The sequence below is a fragment of the Heterocephalus glaber genome, unplaced genomic scaffold (genome assembly GCF_053883595.1).
Source record: "Heterocephalus glaber isolate CG9 unplaced genomic scaffold, H.glaber_assembly_v1.0 deba00001479, whole genome shotgun sequence".
Taxonomy (NCBI): Eukaryota; Metazoa; Chordata; class Mammalia; order Rodentia; family Bathyergidae; genus Heterocephalus; species Heterocephalus glaber.
In genome coordinates, this window is record NW_028258316.1 from 13,328,266 (window position 1) to 13,350,921 (window position 22,656).

The 22,656-nt window shown below is 52.6% G+C and overlaps 1 protein-coding gene across 17 annotated transcripts in view; it reads right to left on the bottom strand.

Annotated features, from left to right (window-relative positions):
• Dab2ip (DAB2 interacting protein) overlaps window positions 1–22,656 on the bottom strand; it is a 185,583-nt gene that overhangs the window by 40,469 nt on the left and 122,458 nt on the right. Inside the window, exon 1 of one of the 17 annotated variants that reach the window (XM_004849446.4) lies at window positions 20,678–20,751. The exons of 14 other annotated variants lie outside the window; for them this stretch is intronic. Coding sequence is in view for 1 of the 3 variants with exons in the window: in XM_004849443.4 (XP_004849500.1) it covers window positions 5,808–5,986 (179 nt within the window). In the remaining 2 variants the exon portion in view is untranslated. Of the gene's footprint in view, window positions 1–432; window positions 2,909–5,807; window positions 6,452–20,677; window positions 20,752–22,656 lie in introns of those variants that run through there. 2 more of the 17 variants (XM_004849443.4, XM_004849447.4) reach the window with 2 other exon arrangements.

Below are 22,656 nucleotides of genomic sequence, written 5' to 3' on the forward strand. Positions count from 1 at the left end.
CCCAGCCCAGGCTGAAGGACTCAGAGCAAAGGCCAAGCTCCTCAGCTCCGAAAACTGAGTTGGTGCCTGGTGGTCACCAGTTCTCAATGGAGCGTTCCCAGGGCCCCGCCCGCGGAAAGCAGCACAGGCACTGGGTCCCCTCCCCCTCATCTGCAACTGTCCGTGGTGGCCGTGTGGGACAGGCCTATCCTAACCGTTCCAGGTTCTGGACAGGCAGTGGGTGCCTGGACAGGGGGGCAGGCACCATCACTGGGCCATCCACAGTCCCTCCCCACACTGGACAACTGTGACAACTATGCTTCCTGTCTCATGCCTGCTCTTCCCAGCTCATTCAGGTCTCCCTGGGCCCAAGAGGCTGCTCATCGGCCTCATTCCCACCAGCCTCCCTCCTGGACTCCCTCCCTCATCTCAGCCTCCACTCAGGCTACTCACCATCCCTCAGCCCAGCCCCAGGCTCCCCAGGCTGGGAATGCTGAGTGGCCAGGCCAGTCCCAGCCAGTCCAAGCCTGCTCTGGCCCCGGACACACCACTCCAGCCCTGTCCGCTGGGACTAATCATGGCTAGTTAAACAAAGGCCAAGTTCCAACTCTCTGTAATGTGTCTTTAAAGGGCCAGTGTCCTGCTTGGGTCTGCTGGGAACTTAAAGGTACAGACACTTTTTCCTATACAGGAAGTGAGGGGGAAAAAAATCCCAACAACAAACCACAAAAGTCACTACCAGATTAGAGGTCTTGGGTTTCTAAGAGACTGCAGGCAAAATGAACATCAGTAAAATTCCAAATTTCACCTCAAAGTCCTGAAGAACCCCAAAACAAAAGCAACAAGAACAGGAATAGGAATGAACAGGCAACCACAGCACTTAAAACTTCACAGCACTGTCTCCTTTATTCCTCACCACTGTCCAAGGCAGGCAGTGCATCACCATCTTCCATATGAGGAGGTGGAGGCTGGCAGTGGAGCTGGGACCCAGCCAGAGCTGGACTTGTCCTCCCTCCCACCTGATTCCTGAGACCGGCTCTCCCCACCCAACACCCACCTGCTGCACATCCTCCAGGGTTTTCCCTCCTACAGCGAATACACAAATACGCCGGTGAGAATGCGGCACTGTTTGCCAGACACCCAAGCACAGGCCTTTTCAGGCTGGGTCCCCAGATCCTGTGAGGTCTGGTCTGTCACTTCTCCATCTCAGATAAGGAGAGTGGGAAGCACGAGTTCTAGCACAACATGAAGAGAGACATGAATGCAGGAGAAGGTGGAGGCAGAGGAGGAGGGAGGAGGAGGGAGGGAGGATGAGAGGGAGAGAGGCAGCTTTGCCAGCTGTGTGGTGGTATGGGCACTGTACACTCAGGTCCTCAATCCCTCCCTAACAGGTGCTGCAGGTGAGAGGAAACAAGGCTGGGCTGAGCAACTGGCCTTTAGAACCCAAGGCTCAGGCGAACCAAGCCTGTCCACAGGAATGGAGGGTGCAGTTCTCCCAGGGCCCTGAAGCTCCAAGGGAGGCAGGGCCTACACACCTTCCCTCTCCCTGCCTGCCCAGCTGCCAAAGCAGGTGTGGAAGGGGACAGGGAGAGGGAAGAGACTTGACTGCTCTTAGGCCTGGACTGAAAAGCCTACTAAGATGGGTCTGGCTGGAGTGGCTGGGCCCACAGAGGGTACGGTACAGCTAACCTCCACCAGAAAAACCAAGGCCAGGGGGAGGCCTCAGGCCCAACTCCATAGTGGCCAGGCCCATCGAGGATTTAGCATCCTCTCTGTGTTTCCATGGAACCTTGACATCCAATAAGCACGAGGCTGATAGTTAAGAATAGAGGCTCTACAGAAAGACTGTGTTCAACTCTGGGCTATGTAGTCTTAGTCAAGTCACCTTTCTGGACCTCCCTCAGTTTCCTCCTCTGTCAAATGGGCTACTTAACAGTACTTTTCTCCTAGAGTTCCTGGGAGGGTTCAGGACAAAGCCTGGCTCAGAGTGAGCACTTAGCAAATGCCAGCTTCCAGCCAGGCTGAAGGAGGCAGCTTAGTTTGTTCAAGGAGGCACAAAACAGGAAACCTGCTTGCAAGGTACTGACCCTGTGTGAGTCACTTTTCTTTCTGGGAAAGGACCTTCAGTGACTCCCAGGAAGAACTACCTTCTGAAATCCACCCTTCCCTAGAAGACAGTAAAGCTGAGAACAGCTGGGCTGTGGCCAGTTCCTCTGAAGCTACAAGCAGCTTGTCCTGGCTGTCCAGCCAGCTGAGTCTGCTGAATGGGAGTGGGAGCGGGAGCAAGAGGTAGGAGCCTCTAGAACACCATGGGCTGCCAGGAAGGAAGCAGCACAAGGCTTCATGTCTCCAGGAGGAGCCCTGCCCCTGACTCTTTGGGTCACATCTCCCCACTCCTCAGGTGTCTTCCATGGCATGTGGCCCAGCTCAGCTGGCTTTGCCCAAGGGAAGCGCTGTTATCAGCCACACAAGCCACCCACAGCTGCTACGCCAACAATCTCCTGAAGCTGGGGGCTCCTTCTGCCATAGGTACTCGAAAGCATGAAAAACTCCAAGGTCGGTCTCATGATTTCTTATTGGAGCCTGATGTATCTAATGTGTATGTGGGAAAGGGGTGTCAAGCACCAGAGGAACAGGTGGTCAGGGGCAGGAGCAATGCCAGTAGTCCTGACAGAGCACATGGCTGTAACTCCTCACATGCAGTGGGAGATTCAGGTGCCTTAGATCTACCACTGCCCACCCATGGGCTTATCAATATGGGGAGGCCTGGGTTGGGGGTTTTACACACCCCGGTTGAAATTCTGGTTTTGTTACTCTCCAAGGGCAGGATGCTGGGAAAATCCATTCACTTTCCTGAGCTTCTGTTTTCTCATGTATAAAATGAAGTAACCAGCTTCCACAAAACACAGGTAAAAACACTGGTTATCCAGGTGCAAAAAAAAAAAAAAAAAAAAAAAAGGTTAACAAAGCAACTGGGAACCCAGGAGACTCAAATATCTGGGCATTATTCATTCAGTGGGCCCTGAGAACTTACCAGACATTAGGCTGTCTCCAACCCTCCTGCTATAAACCATACATTCTAAACTCTCCCCAGAGCTAGTAGAACCTTGGGGAGGTAAAGGTCCTGGCCACCAAAGTATTTGTATAAGACCTCAAACTCTTCTGTAAGCCAAACCCAAAAAGCCTTCCAGAGAAGGGCCATTAGTATAAAGAAGTCTACTTCTGCTCTTGGAAAGATCCTTGGAGAAATTGCAGCTCCAAGGATTAGTAACCTCTCGTTTAGTGACCTCAGGCCCACCAAGAGACTAGGGCAGGAAGAGGAATGGAACAAGCAAGATGGGGTCAGCAGACCCAGCACAAGTCAGAAAAGCGAGACATACATGGCTCAGGGAGTGAGTCTTCCGGGGACCCTGCCAGGAGAATCTGATCCAGGCTTCAGGTTAGTTAAGATTCACGGCATAAGCCACAGTAAACCCAAGCACGCTGCAGGAGACACATGAGCCCTCGCCTCCTCCAACACACTTGTCTGTTCTGACCCCAATGGTTCTCCAGGTCACCAAAGGCCTTCACGTGCCACTACCAACCATCAACAGCTGGCTGCCTCCTGGAAACCCAGGCCCTTGCATCCTGGCTCCTCACAGGCCTGCTGTCTCTCCTCCTTCCTACAGGTGTTGGGATTCCTCAGGGCAGGGATGAGGGAGGCAGCACTTTCATTTAGTGATCTTATCCACTCCTGTGGTTTAAATACCTCCATGGGCTCCCAACTCCGAAATTCCTTTCTCCAGCCCTCCCCTGCTCCCAGCTCCACATTTTATTTATCTATAGACAGGCCTGACATCTCCTCTTAGATACCTCACAGAGCCTCAAACCTCAAATGCTCCATGCAGAACCTCTTAGAGGCAAAGCTAGAACTCACAAGTCAAAAAACCTCCCTTCACTGGTCTTCAGGATCCAACTCTCAACATATCCTACTGCTACAACCTAGGGAACCGCCCACCCGACAGCCCACAGGAGACCTAGTGGTGGGTGGGAGGAAGTTGCCTGTGCCCACCTCCTCCCTCTCTCCCTCCCTCTTTCAGAGCTACCCACAGACTTTGGTGGTGGGGGTCTTGGGGGTGCAGACTTCTCTGCTGACCTAGTAGCCTCCTGGCCAATGGCTTCCACTTCTCTCTCCCAGGGAGTCAGAAGGGTTCTTTAGAAATGGAAGACACACCATTTAGCTCCTTGGTTTAAAACCCTTCAATTACTACTCACCCAGAGCACTGGGAACAGCTCAAACTCCTCCCCATGGGGAAAGAGTTGGCCAGACTGGCCCGCATAACCTCTGACCTCATCCAGGACCCCCCTCCCCCATCTCTACTTTCTTGCCTCAGGGACTTAGGAGTTTGTGCCGGACCCATTCTCAGTATAGACAGCTTCCAACATCTTTTGGAACTCACCCTTCCCTGACTGCTTTGTCCACAACAGGTCTTGCCCTGCCCCCATTACTCGCCAGTGAAACACTTGGCTTATTTCCTTCATAGCATCTTGCTCATTCAGCCAGCAAATATTTACTAAGTGCAAACTACGTGCTGGGCACTATTTTAGGCACTGGGAATACAGGTGCTAATAAAGGTTCCAGGCTTACATTTCAGTAGGAGAACTTCAGCGAATCTAGAATTACTTTGTTTCTCCACTTATTCTTATCTATCTCTCCCACCACAAGATAAGCTCTGCATGGCGAACAGTAACAGCATTTGTACACTGAAGGAGGGTCTGGCATGGTGTGAGCTCAGTATTTATGAAACAAATATACAAAAACAAGGACCACGGCATCCAAGGAACCCAATCCAGAAAGACACAAGATAGCGAGAGTCAGACCTTCCCTTCCTCCCACCACTCAGATCAGGTGACAGGGAAGACTTTCAAGATGCCTCTGCCTGGTAGCCTCAGCCCTTCTGGGAACAGACAGAGGCACAGGGCAGTTTCCTTTAACTGCTGGAGAACAGAGGGGTGATGCTGGCCTGAGCAGTCAGGGAAAGCTTCTTGCCCAGGCGGGGTCTGAACAAAGCCAACCCTCACCACATTCCCAAATTTGTTTCAGGGATCTGATGTTCATTGCTCTAGCAGGGGAGGAGCAAAACCCTGCTCCAAAACTTACTTATTATTAGTGTCTGGATCAATCAAAGTTTTAGGAGTCAAGTCTCTCTCCTGCAATATTAACGTCAAGAGACAGACTTAGATTATTAAATTTGCCTCAGAAAGGCCATGGCTGGAGAGCCTAAGGGTGCCAGAGCCTCGCCAGTCCTCACCTGTGCTGGGCATGCTCCAGGCTAAGGGAGCCCAGAGAGAGCACTCATTACCTCAACAGCCTCCTCCGAGTTCACCTTTCCAACCCAGTTCCCTGGGCAAAGATCAGCAGCCAACCTGCCCACTGCCCACCTTCCTGGTGCCCCAGCCCTGTCAGCATCTACCTCCCATGTCATGCTCTAGTCTACGGCTTCTCCCCATTCCACCGCCCCAGGACTCCAGCTCTCTAAGCCTCCACAAAGTTTGACTCCTGGAGAAAGGGAGGAGTTAGTCCAGGAAGCCCAGTCCCACTTCACTCTTTCTCCAAAGCCCTAGAGGGGGTCTGCGGAGGGCTGTGCCCCATTGATGGCAGCAGAACCCACTGGTTGGTCGGGTCCTAGAACCAAGCCTCTATGGAGAAAGGGCCCCTCACCCTCCAGCCCCAATCCCAGCAGATGCCTGGGCAAGCTCACACCTGGCTGGAGACCTAGTGGTGGGAGGAAGTTGCCTGTGCCCACCTCCTCCCTTTCTCCCTCCCTCTTGCAGAGCTACCCACAGACCTTGGTGGTGGGGGTCGTGGGGGTGCAGACTTCTCTGCTGATCGAGTTCTGGATACCCGAGGTCCAAGAGCCAGGTCAGGCTTCCAAGGACGGCCGGGTCTCCACACAGCAGTCCCTCCGTCCCGGCCCAGGATCTTGCCGAAATTGTCACCAAGGAGTCCTAGGCCACAGAGGCCCATTTCCAAGGGTGGTGCAGACCTCAGTGGTCCTCCTGGCCAGAGGAGGAGGCCTTGAAGCCAGGGCCGTCATCTAACAGGTGAGCCTACGAAGGCTTCCCTGAACAGCAAAGCACATGCCCAGTCTGTGTCCGCCAAGTTGAAATTTCAAAAATGACTTAAATAAAGTGGTGACAACATCTAGAGATTTCCGGGTTCTCCAGGGAACAAGTGGAAAATTACAGTCTTCAATGCAGGTAACCACAAGGCACAACCTCCAGGTCCAAGAAGTTCAGAAGGACTTTTGAAAGCAAACAATCATTTTTAGCCACAGGCCCGTCTCCTCCCCAGGACCTCTGGCAGGGTGCAGACAGAACAGGCACTTCCCCCAGTGCTGGCTCCGCCCAGGTCAGGTGTTCCCTCTGGCCCCCTGCACTTGCCATTCCCTGGGTTGGGCCTGGCTCTAGCATCAAAGCTGGTTTCCTCTCATTCTTTTCTCAGATCAAAATCTGGCAGTGGGAGAGCTCTTACCGGATTATTCTCGCTGAAGGGACAACATTCACTCCCATCGGTGTTATCACCTGCTTCATTTTCTTCATAGCACTGTTCTGAGGTCACCATGTTTGTTTCTCCTCTTTTCCCCACCATGAGGACCTTACCTGCTCACTGGCAAGCCCAGCACACCGTGAGCCAGCGCCTGGCACAAAGCAGGGACTCCACACCACCCAGAATGAATGGGTTTCTCTCCCTGGTCTGAGACAGGCCAGCCAGAGCTGTGTTAATGAGGAGCCTGGGGAGCCAAAGACTTGGGGGTGCGTCAAGGTAACCTCTGGCCCCTGTGCCACTCCCGCCAGCTCCCGCCACTCCCGAGCATTCCAGACTACCAGGCCAGCACCACACCCCCAACTCTCCCAGGTCCTTAGCAGCTGGCTCCTCCCCCGCCCACCAGGCAGCAGCCGGCCTTGCCCGGCAGGCCCTTCCCTTCCCAAACCCTGAAGTGGGTGACATTCCGAAGGCAGCTGCCTCCAGCTGCGACCACTTTCTAGGGCTGTGCTCCAGGGCAAGAACGGGACCTAGGTCCTGCAACCTCCCTTATGTCCTAGACAGCTGTCAGGCAGGGCAGGACTTCGACCAATCAATGGTCTGAAGACCTAGGGCAACGCCCCCCCCCCATTTCCATTCAAACATTTTATCTATCTATCTATCTATCTATCTATCTATCTTTCATCTATCTATCTCTCTCTCTCTCTCTCTCTCCATCTATCTATCTATCTAGTTCATGTTGGCCTTGAATTCATGGCAATCCTCCTGCCTCAGTCTCTTAAATGCTGGGATTACAGGTGTGTGCCACAATGCCTGGTTCAAGCATTTTAAAAAGCTATACAAGCTGATGTCCAGAAAGACCACAATGGTTGCCTACTACTGTTATAGGGGAGAAGGCACAAAGGGAAGTGGGGCTCTTGACTTGGGCTAGTTAAGAGGTCCACTAGCTGGGAAGGACACTGAGTCCTAGGCAGCAGTCCTGGGTTCAAGTCTCCACTCCAGGAAACTTCTGTAGGAAGCTTCCACAGGGCAGAAGGAGAGTAAAGCACAGTGAGGGAGGGAGAGAGCTGACTGGATACCTGGGGCCAGATAGAGCCCTGGGCCCAAATGCCACCACATGGCTGGCCTGGACAGCCACACCCAGCACGCTGCACACAGCCCTCACTAAAACACATCCTTCTGGGAAGGGCACACCCAGCCAACCAGACATGTCTGCCTAGGGTCACCCTGTCCCACCCCACTAGACAAGCCACAGCATCAGTTTCCACTTAGCTTCCACCATCTGCAAGGCTCAGGCCTCCTCCATATGGAGGGGCTAGTCAAACCCCATTCCCTGAGGCCAGGACCTGGAGACCTTCGGCAGGGTACTGCTGCATAGCCAACTATGCCACGGCTTATGGAGTCCAGTCTCTCCACAGAAATATGCAGAAAAAGATGGTGGGAGGAGAGCCCTCCCTGGGGGACTGCCCACTTCCTAGCCTCCTCTAACCCATCACAGGCCCCAGCTCAGCCTGTGGTGGCTACAGCCCATTCCTGTTAAACACCAGACTGTGTCAGGCTTCTACTGCATCACATAGGTAAGATTCTGGCTGCAGAAACTGCAGGACTGCTGAAGAGGTTTTACTAGAGCCCTAGCAGCAACCCCACCCTGGAGAGTCCTTGACTTACTCCATCCCTGCTGGGCCCCAGACTCCTGGCTGGGCTGTTTCTGGGTACAGGTAATCCTGACCACAAGTGGCCCAACAATGCCCCATCTGTCACATCTACATCTGCCATCCCCCAAAGCCCAGAGGCCTCCCCTGGGGCCCCCTCTGGTCTGCAGACTGCTAACCAGAAGTGCACTGAACAGTGGATACCTTTCTGGGGCAATTTATCCTCCTAGCTTTCATCTCAGTTTATCCAACATCGTTGCAACATTTCCTAGCAGGACAGACGGGAGGACATAGTCAGAGAGGTGCTAGGGCCAGAGAAGCCCATTTGACTCTAGAGCATCCAAGACATCAAGGAAAAAGGAAGCAAAGCCCATATTTGGACACCACCTCCAGGGTACAAGCTCCAAATCAGGCCTCTCCCATTGATCCCATGATCATGGCAACAAAGACACAAGGCGGATTTTGTGACTTCTTTACACAGGAAGTCAAATCCAGAGAAGCTAAGTCACTTATACATGATGACCCATCCTGTACCTCAACAACTGACTGCATGTAGTCCTTCTTCTCTCCCTTTCCAACTCAAATATTCCTTCCCAAAAGTCTTTCTAAATTCCCTCCAAGCAGGAAGCCTTCTTCTGCAAGTGGATCTATAGTAACAAAGCAAGGCCCTATGACAGGTCCTCTTGCTCTATAGCTCTACATGATAGCTGTCATAGGAGAGGGTTATAAGCTAACAAGAAACAGGTCAGAAGACGTCCGTCCCAGGTTGGGCATCCACACACACCAGCCATCTGACCTTGAGTACATTACTGCCTCCATCCTCTTCCAGCCCCAGCTAGAGACCTGCAGGTATCTTTCATAGTCATCTTTAATGCTATATAAAAATACAGAGCACACAGTGACCATCCCTGACCACCTGTAACCGAGAGAATTTCAGAGGCTGCCCTGATCCAGTCAATCTGATTCTGGCACCTTCCACACCACCCCAGCTGCCCACACACAGGCCATCCTAATCAGCAGGTCCTGCCTACTCCTGCACACTCCTCGCCTCTGAACTGCGGCCAGCCAGCCACAGGGCTTTCCCCCTTCTCTACCCTTCCCCAAGCGCGCCCTGCCCTTTCTCATGGCTAAGCTCTTGGGTCCTCTGGATTTCTCTCCTGCCCCTTCCAGGTGCCAGCTCATCTAAGAATAGCTTTCTCCAGTGTCCCCAAGCACAGGGATGTGTGTCATCTCTCTGTGCCTCTCCCTGAGTTTGCAGCCTGGGTACCGCTGCCTGCCCTATGGAGCTCTCCTTGGGGTCTATTCGGCTCTGGCTCCTCACCATCTGGGGTCACACAAACCCTGCAGTCTCCTCCGCAGAGCTCAGGGCCCTGATGTCTAACTTTTCAGCTCTGAGTATGTCCTTACCAACTGGGTGAGGCCCCTGCGGGACTCTGGAACCTTTCCCTTGAAGAGTTTTGCTTTCCTAGGAAGACAAGAGTGGCCCCAATACTGACAAGGGACACTGCCAGGTTTACTTGTACATCCCTGTGGACAGACATGTGCTCGCATCCCGGGAGGTGAGACCTTCCCCAGGAGCCCGGCTCTCTTCTTTCTGGAGGCTAGGAAGAAGACAGAGGCCCCTTCTGGACAAGGCGCTGCTCTAACCCACCGGCTGCCTCAGGACAGGACCAGAGACAGACGGCTGTTGAGGATCAGGCCCAGGGCTGGGCTGTTCAAGGCCAAGGGCTTCTGACGATATCCCTGCTATACTTGGCTAAAGGTGGGGCAAGAGCATGGCATTAGATTGAGGACCAGCTCTGGGAAGCGGTTTCAGTGCTCCTCGGCAGTTAATTTATGTGCCCACACACTCCACACATGCATGCCTTTATCATCACCAACAACAAGTGTGTCCTGGCACCTGCTTTGTGCCAGGCCCAGTGTGAGGTATTTTACATATATTATCTCCTTCAAACTTCCAAGAACCATAGGCTTGTATATCCATACTACCTCTGATTAAAAATGAAGCCAAGCACAGAGAGGCTAAGAAAGCTGCCTAAAGTCACACAGCTAGTTACGGAAGGAGCTGAGATTCCAGGGCACCAATAGTCTGACCCCAGCCTTCCTTTCTAGTCCAAGCAGCCAGTGCTCACCATTCCTTGCCTCTGTTCTCTGTTCCTGCCATATGGGAGCTCCCTTTGTGAGGTGTGAAGGTGGTTAATGTTCAGTCAGCCCACGGTCCCCAACTCCTGTTTTCTGCTCCACCCATTCAGTAACCCCCTGCTCCTCCCATTATGCCAGCCAGGCTCCTACCCCTCTGCTACCTCTACCCCACCACTGGCCCAGTGGCATCACCCATGCTGCCAGGCCCCCAACTTGCATCTTGTTTTCATTTCAGCTGGCAGAGAAGCCTGGAACCTTTCCCCCACTGTGATGCTGACACACGTTGGCTCCCAAAATGTAATGTTTCCATCAAAGCATTTAGTGGGAGTAAATTCCCACCCATGTGACACCTCCTCTGAAAAATATAGAGTAAATTTATTCCATGAAGCAATGAGACACGGTCAGCATTTCTCGTTTTTGGCTGTCACGGTGCCGAGCGCAGGGCAACACCTGCACTCCGTGCCAGGCCCTGAATGTTATCAAGACACAAGGGAGAGGGGTCGGCTGCAGTCCATGAGCCCTAGTGTACACCACGCAGCGGTCAGTCTACGGTGTCCCCCTCTCCCTGTGCTCTGCCCACTGGAGACTCGGTGCCACTCACTGGGCCTCTGTCAGAGCCTCCTTTCCTGTGTCCCTAATCTAGACCACATGCTGCCCAGTCCCCAAGTCCTGTCCCCAACTCTACCACCATTACACCACGTCTACACAAGGCCAGAGTTCATATACAGGCTTCCTGAAAGGCCACAAAATTCAGACTTCCCCAAAGTGTCCCTACCTCTCCAACTTTGGGACCAATGACAGCATTATGGGAGTGTTATGGCGGCATCTTCCTCTACCCCCAGGTCCATGAATACCAAAAATGATCTAATGCCAGCACTGATGCCTGGGAGCCTGGAGGTCAGCAGGTGCCAGTAAAGTCTCAAACTGCTCCAGTGCCAGCCCTGGCCACCAGATGTAACTGAGGCTAGAGGAGTCCCCTGGAGAAAGCCTACCAGCTGCAGCAGAACCACAGAAGAGAAGAGGAAAGGCCCACATGACATTACTCCATTCCTGCTGCTACATACACCAGGCATTCCTGCCTCAGGAGGATGGAGAGGCAACCCTGGGTCTGATTTCCTCTCAGTGTTTTCCAAGTCTGTCCCATGTAGGTATCCTTCACAGTGCTGCCAGTGACCTCCTTGCCACCTGCGTCAGGAGGGACCACCACCCCTACTTACAGATGAGAAAACAGGCCTGCCAGGGGCACACAAGCCGTCCAAGGCCATAGAGTTCAGAAGGGAACGACGCTAGCATCTAAACAAGTGGACGAGTCATGCAGTCTGTGCCCTCAGGAAGCTGGCAGTTTGCCAGAGAAGAGAAGGCACACAAACATTACGGCCAAAGAGAAATGGATGCAACAGGCTGTGGGCCCAGTGGAAGTGGCCTGAGGGCCCAGTGGAGGACCTGCTCCATAACAACTATAGGAACACTTTGGGAACAGGGACTTCAGAAACACTGCAGGGAGAGGAGGTTATTTCAGCACATTGTTCTTCAGAGGCCCGTGTTCCTGCCAAGCTCTATGTCTCCCACACCCTGCACTTCTCACTGCTAGGGGCTCAGCCCTGGGCTGGCTGCTGGCACAGGGCATCCTGTTTACATGAGAGTGGCCCAGCCCTGAGGTGTATCAAGTTATACCTCCTTTCCAGATGTGCAGAGTGGTCAAGGTCCGTACTCCACGCCACACACTTAGTAAGGACCTGGTGTGTGACTCTGAGGCATGCCTCGCCAGCAATAGCTGAATTTCTGAGCCTCAGTTTCCTGAAACTGCTGCTAGAAGAACCGCCCCTGCAGGCAGGTGTAGGACATTAAGTGTCCCCGACCTGAAGCCTGAGTGTGGAGGTTGTGGCCACATGGCTCTGGAGCCTGAACCACACCAGCCCAGAGGTCAGTTCCTGCTTGCTGCCCGTTGGGTGATGAGAGGAGGGTGACAGGTCTTACTCAGAGATCCTCTTCCCAAGCCAGGCTTGCTAAAGAATGGTCACCAATATGGAGCTATACTTGGTGAGCCTGGTGGCAGAGCCCAGCAACAGACCCGGTGGGTGCTAACGTTGCAGGGGAAACAGCTGAGCCCAGAAAATATAGCTGTTGACCCAATTCAGTTCCGTTCTGTCTTCAAGAAAATAACTGAGTTTAAATGAATAGGTTTCCCATGTCCCCTCTGGCCTCAAGAGGGGTGGAAATGGAGAGGGGGAGATAGGAACAGTTCCCCAGGCTCACTGTTGGTTATTTTTGAGTCACTAGGCCTGTGAAAGGTTTCTTTCCTTCCTCAGTGGCCAGAGGGGGTGTGATATGGTCAGGGCATCGAAGAATAGTGAGAACCACACAGAGCGCATGGTAAGAATGGAAGTTTAAGTCTTGGCCCCAACAGCAGCTTTGTGGAGTAGCCCCATAGGTTCTCTCTGGGCCCCAGGCTCCTTATCTATAGAATGGGAATACTACAGCACCTCACCCCAGCTGTTCCCAAGGAGGCTGAAAGGAGTTAAGAAAAGCATTCAGAGGAAGAAGTTTGGGGTGAGTTGGACATCTGACAAAAATAGAGGCCCAAAGCTGCCAAACCTTAAGAGAGTCCAGAAAGCTAGACTTTGCTTACAGTGAATATTTCAGGGATATCTGAATGTTGGTAACCAATTCAGAACTAGCAAAACAGTAAAACCTTTGCATCTGATCAGACCAAAAGAAACTTATCTGTGAGCTACATCCGGCTACCAGCCACCATGAGCAACCTCCAACTGAATCACATCTTATGTAAATTGATTTATGACGTGCTAGAATCCTCCCACCTGTTTGTTGCCGTATAATTTTCTTTGGCTGAGAGGCTTAGGCCTAGCCCTGTCTGAGTAGGAGAGTTGACCTCTCCTCCCTCTCAATAGGGCCTCCTTCAAGATCTCTCAGGGAATGGCACAGAGGGGCTGCTGCACCCCCACCCCTGACTGTAGGAAGGGAGGGTATTCCAAGCCTGGTTTTGCCCTAGAAGCTGGAAGCCTGGGTTCACCTTCCTCTCACCTGGTCTCTGCCTCCTCTTCCGCAAAATGGGGGTTTCTGAGAGGACCAAAGGAGAATCAGAAAGGCAAAAGGTGAGAACATGTGTCAAGTGTCCTCAGAGCAATAGTAGTGCATGGAGCAGCAAGAGCCTGTGAACTGGCATTTCCCTCTGGGCTCTTGGCTATGTGAGCCCAGGCAGTTACCTAACCTCTCTGTACCTCAGTCTCAACCTCTGTACACAGGAGATATGAATCTCTGGGGCACAAAGCTATTGTGAGGATGAAATGAGATGATGACTGCCAAGTGCCTGATAGGATGCCTGGCACATAGCAAGGGGTCAAAAAATGATAGGCATTATTATTATTGTTGTTGTTATCTTTAGTGAAAAGCATGCCAAAGAATTGAGTGGGTGATTAAAATAAAGTAGCACAACCAGGCAGACTTGTTAACAGATGAGGCCACCTATAATTAGCACAATTATTATGTATGCAAATGGTGCAGCTTAGATGCTAGGGAAGGGTGTTCTTTGAAGTGTGTTTAAATAACCGCTTTCCCCTGGCTGCCCACCCTTCCCAAATCTTGTTTACTCAAGTAATTTCATTAACAATCACTTTCTTCATAAAGCAAGATAGAATTGATAGAATTGTACAACTGATAAACATTTGAATCAAAGGGATTTTAAAATGTTTGAGCCCCTGCCTAACCTACCTGAAATTGTTTGTGGGGCTGGCTCTGGAGCTCCTTGGCCAGCCTGGGGCTGCCAGATACTGCCTCCCAACCTGTTCTCCCAGTAGCTGGGGCAAGTGACCACCACCAACTGGTTCCCTTCTGATACAAGGAGCTGAGGGGTGGGGAGGGCCCAGATGTGTTCTTGGCATGAGGCAGGGCCTGTACTGGAGAAGAAGATCTCAGCAGCATTAAGTGTGACCAATGCTGGCAGGCACATCACAATGCCCATCCTACATCTGAGAAAACCCAGTCTAGGGAGATCTCGGGAAGGAACTTGCCCAAAGTGGCACAACTAGAAAGCTATAGTAGGACTGAGTCAGACTTGGGTTCATCGCCTCTCTCTGGAGTCTGCTCTTCTGATCAGCAAACAGAGTGAGCCCCAAATCGACTGTGGTGCCTGAGGACCAGGAGACATCAGACTGACCTGGGTGTAGAGTTAAGAAACTGAGGCTTAGGGAGGCCCTTAATTTGCCCAAGGTCCCACAAGCAAGCAGAAGTGCAGAAACCTAGGACCCAGGGCTTCACACCCCAAGATTCTGCTTTTGCATTTAAATCTTTAAAAACAATTCAACACTCACTGCCCCGCCCCTGCCCCCCTCCCACACACACCTGGGCTGGATCAGCCCATTCACCATCCCTGTATCCTCTGGGTACGGCATGGACCTGGTCAGACAAAGGATGCTCAGGGAATGTTTACTGAACTCACTGGTTTTCTTCCCGAAATGGTGAAAGCTGAACTGTGAAGGGAGAGGGGTGGTGGCTCAGGGACAAGAGGAGTGCAGAATGGCAGGGAACCTAGGCTTCCCCAACGCCCCGTCAAAGCACTTTTCTGCTGGAGGGTTGCCCAAAAGGCTGACTCTCAGCTTTGAAGAAGAAGGAAACAGAAGTGCTACTGGTAGCAGATACCTGGCCTCTGTGGGCTGAGAGCCCTAGTTTCTTCTCTCACTACTTCCTTGGCCCCCAAATTGAGGCTTGCAGAGATGAGTGGCTTGGCCAGAGTTGTAAAGTGGTGGAGACTAGAACCCAGGCATCTGGCTCCTCCAAACATCATCCCCACTGCTACCTCAGCTTTGGGAAGCCCAAGAGAGCTTGGGTCACTCACCTGCACCCTGGTCCCCATTCCCTCTGCCACCCCTGCCACAGCAAGCACCTCTGTGCACAGGCGCTCTGCTATGCACCCCTCTAGCCAGAGCAGAAAGGACAAGATTGTACCCATTTTTTAGAGGGAAACCGAAACTCAAGACAGGGTAGGTGACCTGCCCAAGGCTCAGGGGAGCTGGGACTCACCACAGGCAGAGCAACTCAGGAGCCCAAACTATCCAGTCAGTGGCTCTGCTCTGGCTGGGGCCGAGGAAATCTGCTGACTCGGAGTGAGTGGGTGGAAATGAGGTTCCTGGCTAGGAGCAGGACACAAATGCCCCTGTCAGCACGCATCCACCCTATCTCCCTAGCTCTGGGCCAAAGTTCTAAATAAACCTAGAGTGGGGGCCCTACTTTCTGAGGTTGAGGCTCCCAGGCCTGCTCAAGCTGCCCAAGCTCAGCAAAAATGACTAAGAGACCCTTAATCCCCACCACTTCCATCCCGAGCCCACCAGCATGCATTTCAGGTATGGGGACTGGAGCTCCTGGCAATCAGCTGACTGCAGCTGGCCCAGCAGCTGATCCTGAACGTTCCTCAGTGCCATACAAGGGAGAGGCAGGGCTAGGAGGCCATTCCCCTTAGGATAAGGAGAACACAGGACGGGATCCTCCACTGCTGGCTCCCTCCTCTTCCTCCTCCTCTGACCCCTTCCTCCCACACAGCCCAAGAGCTGCTTCTAAAATCCTGGTCTGATCAAGTGTCCTCTCTTCTCAAAATCCTCTGCAGCTACTGTGAGGGTCAAGCCCACCCCTCTGCCTTTTCACTACCTTCCACTCTACCCATGCCACCCCCAGGTCCAACGCACCACCCCTGCAGCCTGTAACACACAACCACTTGGCCTGCCAGCAAGCCCATCCCCTCTTCTCTAGGAGCCTTCCATGAGTCTTCACTGTCATCCTGTGGTCCAGTCACCAACTCCCAGGAGCTGCAGCCTCAGAGGGGCCCACTCTCCCTTCTCTGTCTACCCAATATGTGGCATCTATGGACCCATCTGTCCCTTCCAGGCAGTAGAAGCCCCAGAGGAAAGAGCCTGGGTACAGAGGGGCACAGTGGACACGTAGGAAACACTGGCTGAACTTGCTGCAGGGCTCCCAGGTCAGTGAGGTCAGGTCTAGGAGTGATCCTTGGGAGTGGAGTCTCTTGGAGGGAGACATGACTGCAAGCCTCCAAGGAAGATCAGCACAGGGCCGCCAACTGGCTTTCCCAACCCAGCTCATTGCCGGAGTATAGACTGTGCCAGGCCCAATCTTTCCATGGACAATGGCTGTGTCGAGAATCACAGGAGATGAAGTCATCGCTCCCAGAAATAGGCTGATTAAGAAGACATGACAACAACACAAACAGCAAGGCTGGACACACACGCATGCACACAAGCACTCACCATGTGTTCCTCTGCCCTGAGAAGCCAGGCCAAGCCTGCACTCCCCTGGGAAACAAAGCGTACCAGCAACCAGCACCGGCCCGAGGAGCCCAGAGGCAGAACATTCAGCAGGTCTCTCAGAGCCACTGGCGCCCAGGGGTGCTCTCAGGGACCACTCTGCAGAGGCTCCCAGGCTTGACCCTTGCTGAGGTCCCTGATCTGCTCTCTGGCCCTTTCAGACCCCATGGTTTCTTTTCTCATTTCCTTCTTGCCTACCCTTTATCTCTTTGCAAGGTGAAGCCCCACCCACCTCTTGGATGGGGGGCTTATATTCTGACCTATCCAGGAAGGCAGGCCCGATAGCTTAGAGGGAGGTGGTAGCTCCGCAGGCTAAGACACCAAGTTCAAAGCCTACTCTGTCCTGTTACAGCTCTGACCTTAGGCTAGAAATCTACCTCTCTGAAATTAGTTTCCTCATCTATAAAATGCATAAGGAATGTGACAACCTCATGGGGTAAGATTAAGTGAATTATGTTTATGTGTTCATTCACCAACATGAGTTAGGCCCTATTCTAGGTACTGGAGACACATGAGGGAGCAGGACATAAAAGTCCTACTCTCACGAGGCTCCAAGTCTAGTGTGGGAGAACACACAAACATTGTGTAATAAGATCAGGTGACCCAGAGTGCTCAGTCCAGGCTCCAGGCCATGTGGGAAGAAGGCTGTCTGACCGGGTGGCTAGGACTGACCCAGGAATGCAGGAAGGAAGCAAGTCCAGAGACATCTAGGTGGAATGTTCCAGGAAGACAAATAAGAAGGACAAAGACCAGGCTGGTGCACTGGAGGGGCAGTGAACAGGGACTGCGGGTAATGGGCACAGGAAGGTGGGCAGGAGCACCCATACTGGGTTCACCCAAGGGCACCTGGAACAGTCAGGACAGGTGAGCAGGTCCCCTGGGGTTTCTGTTTAGAGACTGCTCTCGCTGTGGAGAATGGACTAGAACAAGAGAAAGGGAGAAGTTGGGAGATCAGCCTGGGGCAGCTGCATGGTCTGGTGGCGAGAGGATGGTGGCAGTGGTGGCAGGACATAGAGCATGAAGCACAGTGACCTGAACAACACAAACCTCTAAATATACCTTCTTGTTGTTCCCACCTCTCTCCTCCACATCCTCATCACCCTGGCACTGGCCCAGCTCCACCAGTCCCAAAGCAAGAGATTGTCTGGCAATCAGGAGAGCCCCAACAGTGGGTAAGATCCCTCACCCATTTTACAGATGACAAAGGTCTCTTACCAGTGACAGACAGGGCCACAGTTGCACCCAGACAAAGCTATCCTAGAGGGCTTCACCAGGCACCCCTCCCCTCCCTCACACCAAGAGCCCATTCTTCCTCTACTAGCTGGGTTTTAATTCTCATAAGTCCATGGAAACAACAGCACAGGGCGTGTACCTTGGAGACTTCAGAGCTCCCTCTCCAGTAGTTTTTCTCCTGCAGAGGGAGGGGCCATGGGCCCCTCAGGTGAAATCAGGTTTGGGAGAGCTCCTAAAATCCTTAGCTTATAAACCCTCTTCAGATTCCAGGGGCTTCCCCAAGCCCAGACCAGAGTCCTCCCTGGTCCTGCCTACCCCTCAGCCCCCAAATAATCCCATAAGGCCAGGCTCTGAGGCCTGCCATGGCTTTTTTTTTGCACAATGGAGAGATCCCGGTGAAAGCCAAAGCAGACAAGTCTCACCAGGGCAGCAAGCACCTCTCCTACACCCAGACTAGGAGCTCCTCCAGTGCAGGCAAGACTGCAGCTGATTCCTGCCCCTGTCCCCAGAGTTGGGGCACAGGTGAGCAAAACAGAAATAACTCAATCCCAAGGGTCCCTTGGGGAGTCCTGTCTACACTAGAAACCAGGACAGCCAGCCTAACTTCCTACTCTCTGCAGTGGGCTTGGGCAGCCCAATGCCTCTGGGTCTGCATGAAGCTGCTGGAAAACACCATTTGCTCAACCCTACCCTATTCCCTCCCTGCCCTGGACATATCAATGGGGAGAACCGCCCCCAGGGCACAGCTTTGGGGCTGAAGGTTGCAGCTGAAGAGCTGCAGTGCATGGAAGGACGGTGTGCAAAAACATGCCCCTTTCCCATCTACAGGCCCAGGAGGAAAAATAAGCTGGGCAATGTGGCCCAAGCACATAAAACAGTGTTTTTGTATGAGTCCTAGGAATAAGTCCGCCAAGAAAGACCCAATCAACAATACCTAGAGGTTCTGATGGGGTGGGAGGTCTGATGGCGGCAGCATAGTGTGGAAGCTGACTCACTTTCTGCTTTACACTGATTGCTTGTGGTTTTAATTATCTTTACATTGAAAGAAGACTTAAAAGTGAAGATAAAGTAAACAACAAGGTAGTGATGAGGAAGTGTTGGCTACTGTCCTTCCCATGACCCCTGAGCTCCTAGAGGCCAAGCACTGCCTTATTCCTCCTGGGCCTCACTCCGGCCAGCTGCCACCGGCTACTCTGAACACTCAGAGAGGATAGCTAAGGGTGGAGAGAGGCAGGGCTGGGAGACCAGCCAGGACACATGGAAAAGGGTGTCACTCTGAGGCCACTCCTCATGCCCCTTTGCAGACACTGGGGCTGAGGGGATCGCCTCCCCAGCCGTCTACGTGTTTGTCTGCCCCGACAGTCAGTAGGTACCCTGAGCTTCAGTCAGCTCTCTGGCTCTGGCCTCAAGGCTTTACATACATCAGGGGCTTAATGCAAGTGTCCTAGACAAAACCTCCAGGAACATCTGAAGGACATGGTGCCAGAAGATCATTTAGGAAGAAAATCAAGAGCAGATTATAGAGGAAGTGGTAGATAGAGTAAAGAGAGGAAATAAGGGAAAAGTTATGCCTGCAGGCCTAAAACAGGAAGACAGCAGATGGCTCTGGACACAGCCATCTAAACAGGCTGAAGAAGCCAGGACCCCTGGAGGACAGGCAGGGAGAGGGAGGAGGAAGCAGACTGGAGTAGGGAGCTGGCCATTCTCAAGAAGCCTCCCAAGCATCACTTGAAGGAGCTACCTGCCTGGCCTAAGAGCAAATGTCAATGGCAGGGGCCATACACACAGCAGCAGAGTCCTATGCTGTAGTTGTATAGTCACGCTGAAGACTAGGATGTGTATATCACAAGGAGTTGCTCTGTGTGGGGGAGGGTTCTCTTAAACACTTGACCACCTCTCCTCACTAAGCTCTTGCCTGGCCAAAGCCTCTTGCTTGATGTGACAATCCTGGGTAGGAATACCTGGCTAGGTGCAGTGCACACAATGGAAGTGCTCAGGGCAGGTGGCCTGCTAGCCTTCAGCTTATCTGCCCCTCTAGGGCAGCACTGCACTCAGACCTGGACAATCTTCAGTCACGTATCCATCCTGGAATTCCCAGGACTGTATGAATGCCCAAGGCGAGTTCCTTTCCAACACCCTCTGGCCATCTGGGCTTTACCCAACCTTTAGGATAAAGGACTCTAACTAAAGAGTATGGCTGTATTTGGTCAACATTCATGTTTTGTTTAGCCCACACAGTGTTTGACATTTTTAAGTTTTGAACTGCCAACATTTAAAGATGTGAAATTCTCAAATGTCACAAAAACAACTCTATAGTTCCGCTTCTCTCCTAAACCCAAAAGCCTGCTACCAAAGGCCCAGTAGCTACACATCCCCACCAGGACACACACCCTCCAGATTGCCACTGTTGCCACAGATCTGTGAAGTGCCTCAGCAGAGGAGTTCCTGTGTCACTGAGGATGGGCACAACGTGCAACATGTTAAATCTCTCCTAGGGTCATGCATAGCTCCTAGAACATAGTAGAGGCCCAACTTGCTGAATATTTACGGGATAAAGAATAAATATGCAATGCTTCACCATACCCAGGATTTCCTAGTTGATACACCACTTCCTTGCAAGACTCCCCTCAACAGGGACAGAATGGTCCCCTTAACTCCTAGAGTCCTCCTCCCACAACTGGGCACTCCTGCAGCTGGACACACAGAGTAGTAAGTCTTTGGGCTGTGTCCAGATCTCTCAAATCATTCATTATTTGATCTTTGCTTCAAAAGTTGAGCCCTGAGGTCCCCAGCCAAAGTAAGAGCAGTGATCCTACCTCTCCAGGTCTTCTAAAAGAGGTGGCAAGATTCCTGGTCAGCCCAGACAGCGCTCCCCAGGACTTCTGTTAAACTGAAAAGGAGAATTCAGCAGCAAGAACTTACAAAGCCAAGGCTTCCTGGATGCTGATGCCGCCTGTGGGAGGCCTGCCCCTCTTTGAAGCTGGTAACCAACTCTTCCCTCTTTCTTTCCAGTAAATGAAACCCCACAGGGTTTTCAAGGTCAGAGTGAATTGGCAGGAAGGGTTCTCTTTGTTCTTCTGCCTCTGACTTACCCAAACACTGACAATTGTCCCTGATAACCAGGTGCTTACAGTGGCAGAGGAAGCCCCTGCTCCTGCAGGGTGGAGCCACTGAAGGACCAGCCAGGTGCTTCCTGGGGCCCCCCAGGAGCTCTGCTCCCCTGGATACAAATTCTCTGTTGGCCTGGCTTCCCTGCTTGCCTAGGAGCTCCGTCTCAGAGAGTGGTTGGAAAGAAACAACTGTTAGTTAGCCCCTGGAGTGTATCCATAGCCCAGGCAGTAGGCAAGGCTCAAAGGATGGGCTAGGTACCTTGGCTGGCTGGCTGGCTGGCTGAGGATGTGACCTCAGGCTACTTGCCTCCTCTCCCTGAGCTTCAGTTTCCTCATTTGGAAAACAGGAAAATAAAAACCTGATTGAGAGAATCAACCTTCTAATGGGACCCAGAGGAGCTTTGGGAATCATAAAGTGCCATGCCAAAGTTAATTATTCCAGTGGCTGGCATAATGCATGGCACACAGTAAGTACTCAATGTACTGTTCGTGATACAAACATTTATTGGGCACCTGTACTGTGCCAGGCTGTGTGCTAGGTGCCAGTAGCCAGGAGAAAGGGTCTGGGCCAGGTCCATGGGACATTTGCCTTTCAGTGAGGAACAGAGACAACTATCATACCATAAGAAAGGAGGGACCAGAATGCTGCCGGCTCAGCGAGGGTCTTGGGCTCCCCAAGATGGGGATGAGGGATGCAGGTCTTATAACAACTCTCATTCCTGGCTGCCTGGCCCCCTGGCCACTTCTCAACAGGCCTAGGTAATGAGCCTTCAGGCCTGGTGAAGAAGTTGGTTCAATAAAAGGCCTCCATGGGCCATGCATACCTGGACACATGTGCCAAGGACCTAACAATGCCATGGCTTTTATATGCACTCTCTTAAGGTCCCCACACCTGGCTGGAGAATAGACTAGCAGGCCAGCCCCAGAGAGATGACAGCCTGTTCCAAATAGGCTATGGCTACCAGCGGACTTGAGACCTGTGCTACCCACGGTTCATATTCTGGCTCTTCCCCTTCTTCACCTGTGAGACCTTGGTCAAGTCACCAAACGTCCCAGCACCTGCTTTTCCCAGCTCTGAGGCAAGCTCACCTCCCAGGTTACTGTGAGCACTATAAGACAAAGCACCTAGCACGGAGGGAACCCCATCCTCGGACCACCTCGCCCAATCTGACACAGGCACATGAGCACACACACCCCACCCAACCTCTCGTAGGCTCACCTCCTCAGCTTTTCTTGACCTGCTGCCCTGGCCCTTCAGAACTACTTCCCTCCCTCCCCATGCTCCCAGCCCTTTCCTGCCTTCCCCAGCTTTCAAGTCCCAAGTAGACAGGAAGGCTCTAGTCCTCTGAGCACCAGGTACTCATTCATGGGGTTCCCTCTGCCTAAATGCCCTTTTCTCCCCTTCTTCATATGTTCAAATGTTGGCAGCTGATTCAGTTGCAGCCTGATGAATTCATCCTCTTTGAAGCTTCAACTACTATCATGTCTTCTGTGAAGCCCCCATTCCCTCCTGCCCACTCACCGCCAGCCGAGTGGGGCAGAGAGAAGCAAGCAGGCCAAGATTCCAACACCTGTGTCTCAAGTATGTCCCTCCTCACTCTCCAAGGCATCCCTATCTGTACGGGATCTCTGACTTCTCATGCTGAGGCCCTAAGAATAACTTGGTCGTGTGGGGGAGGGGAGGT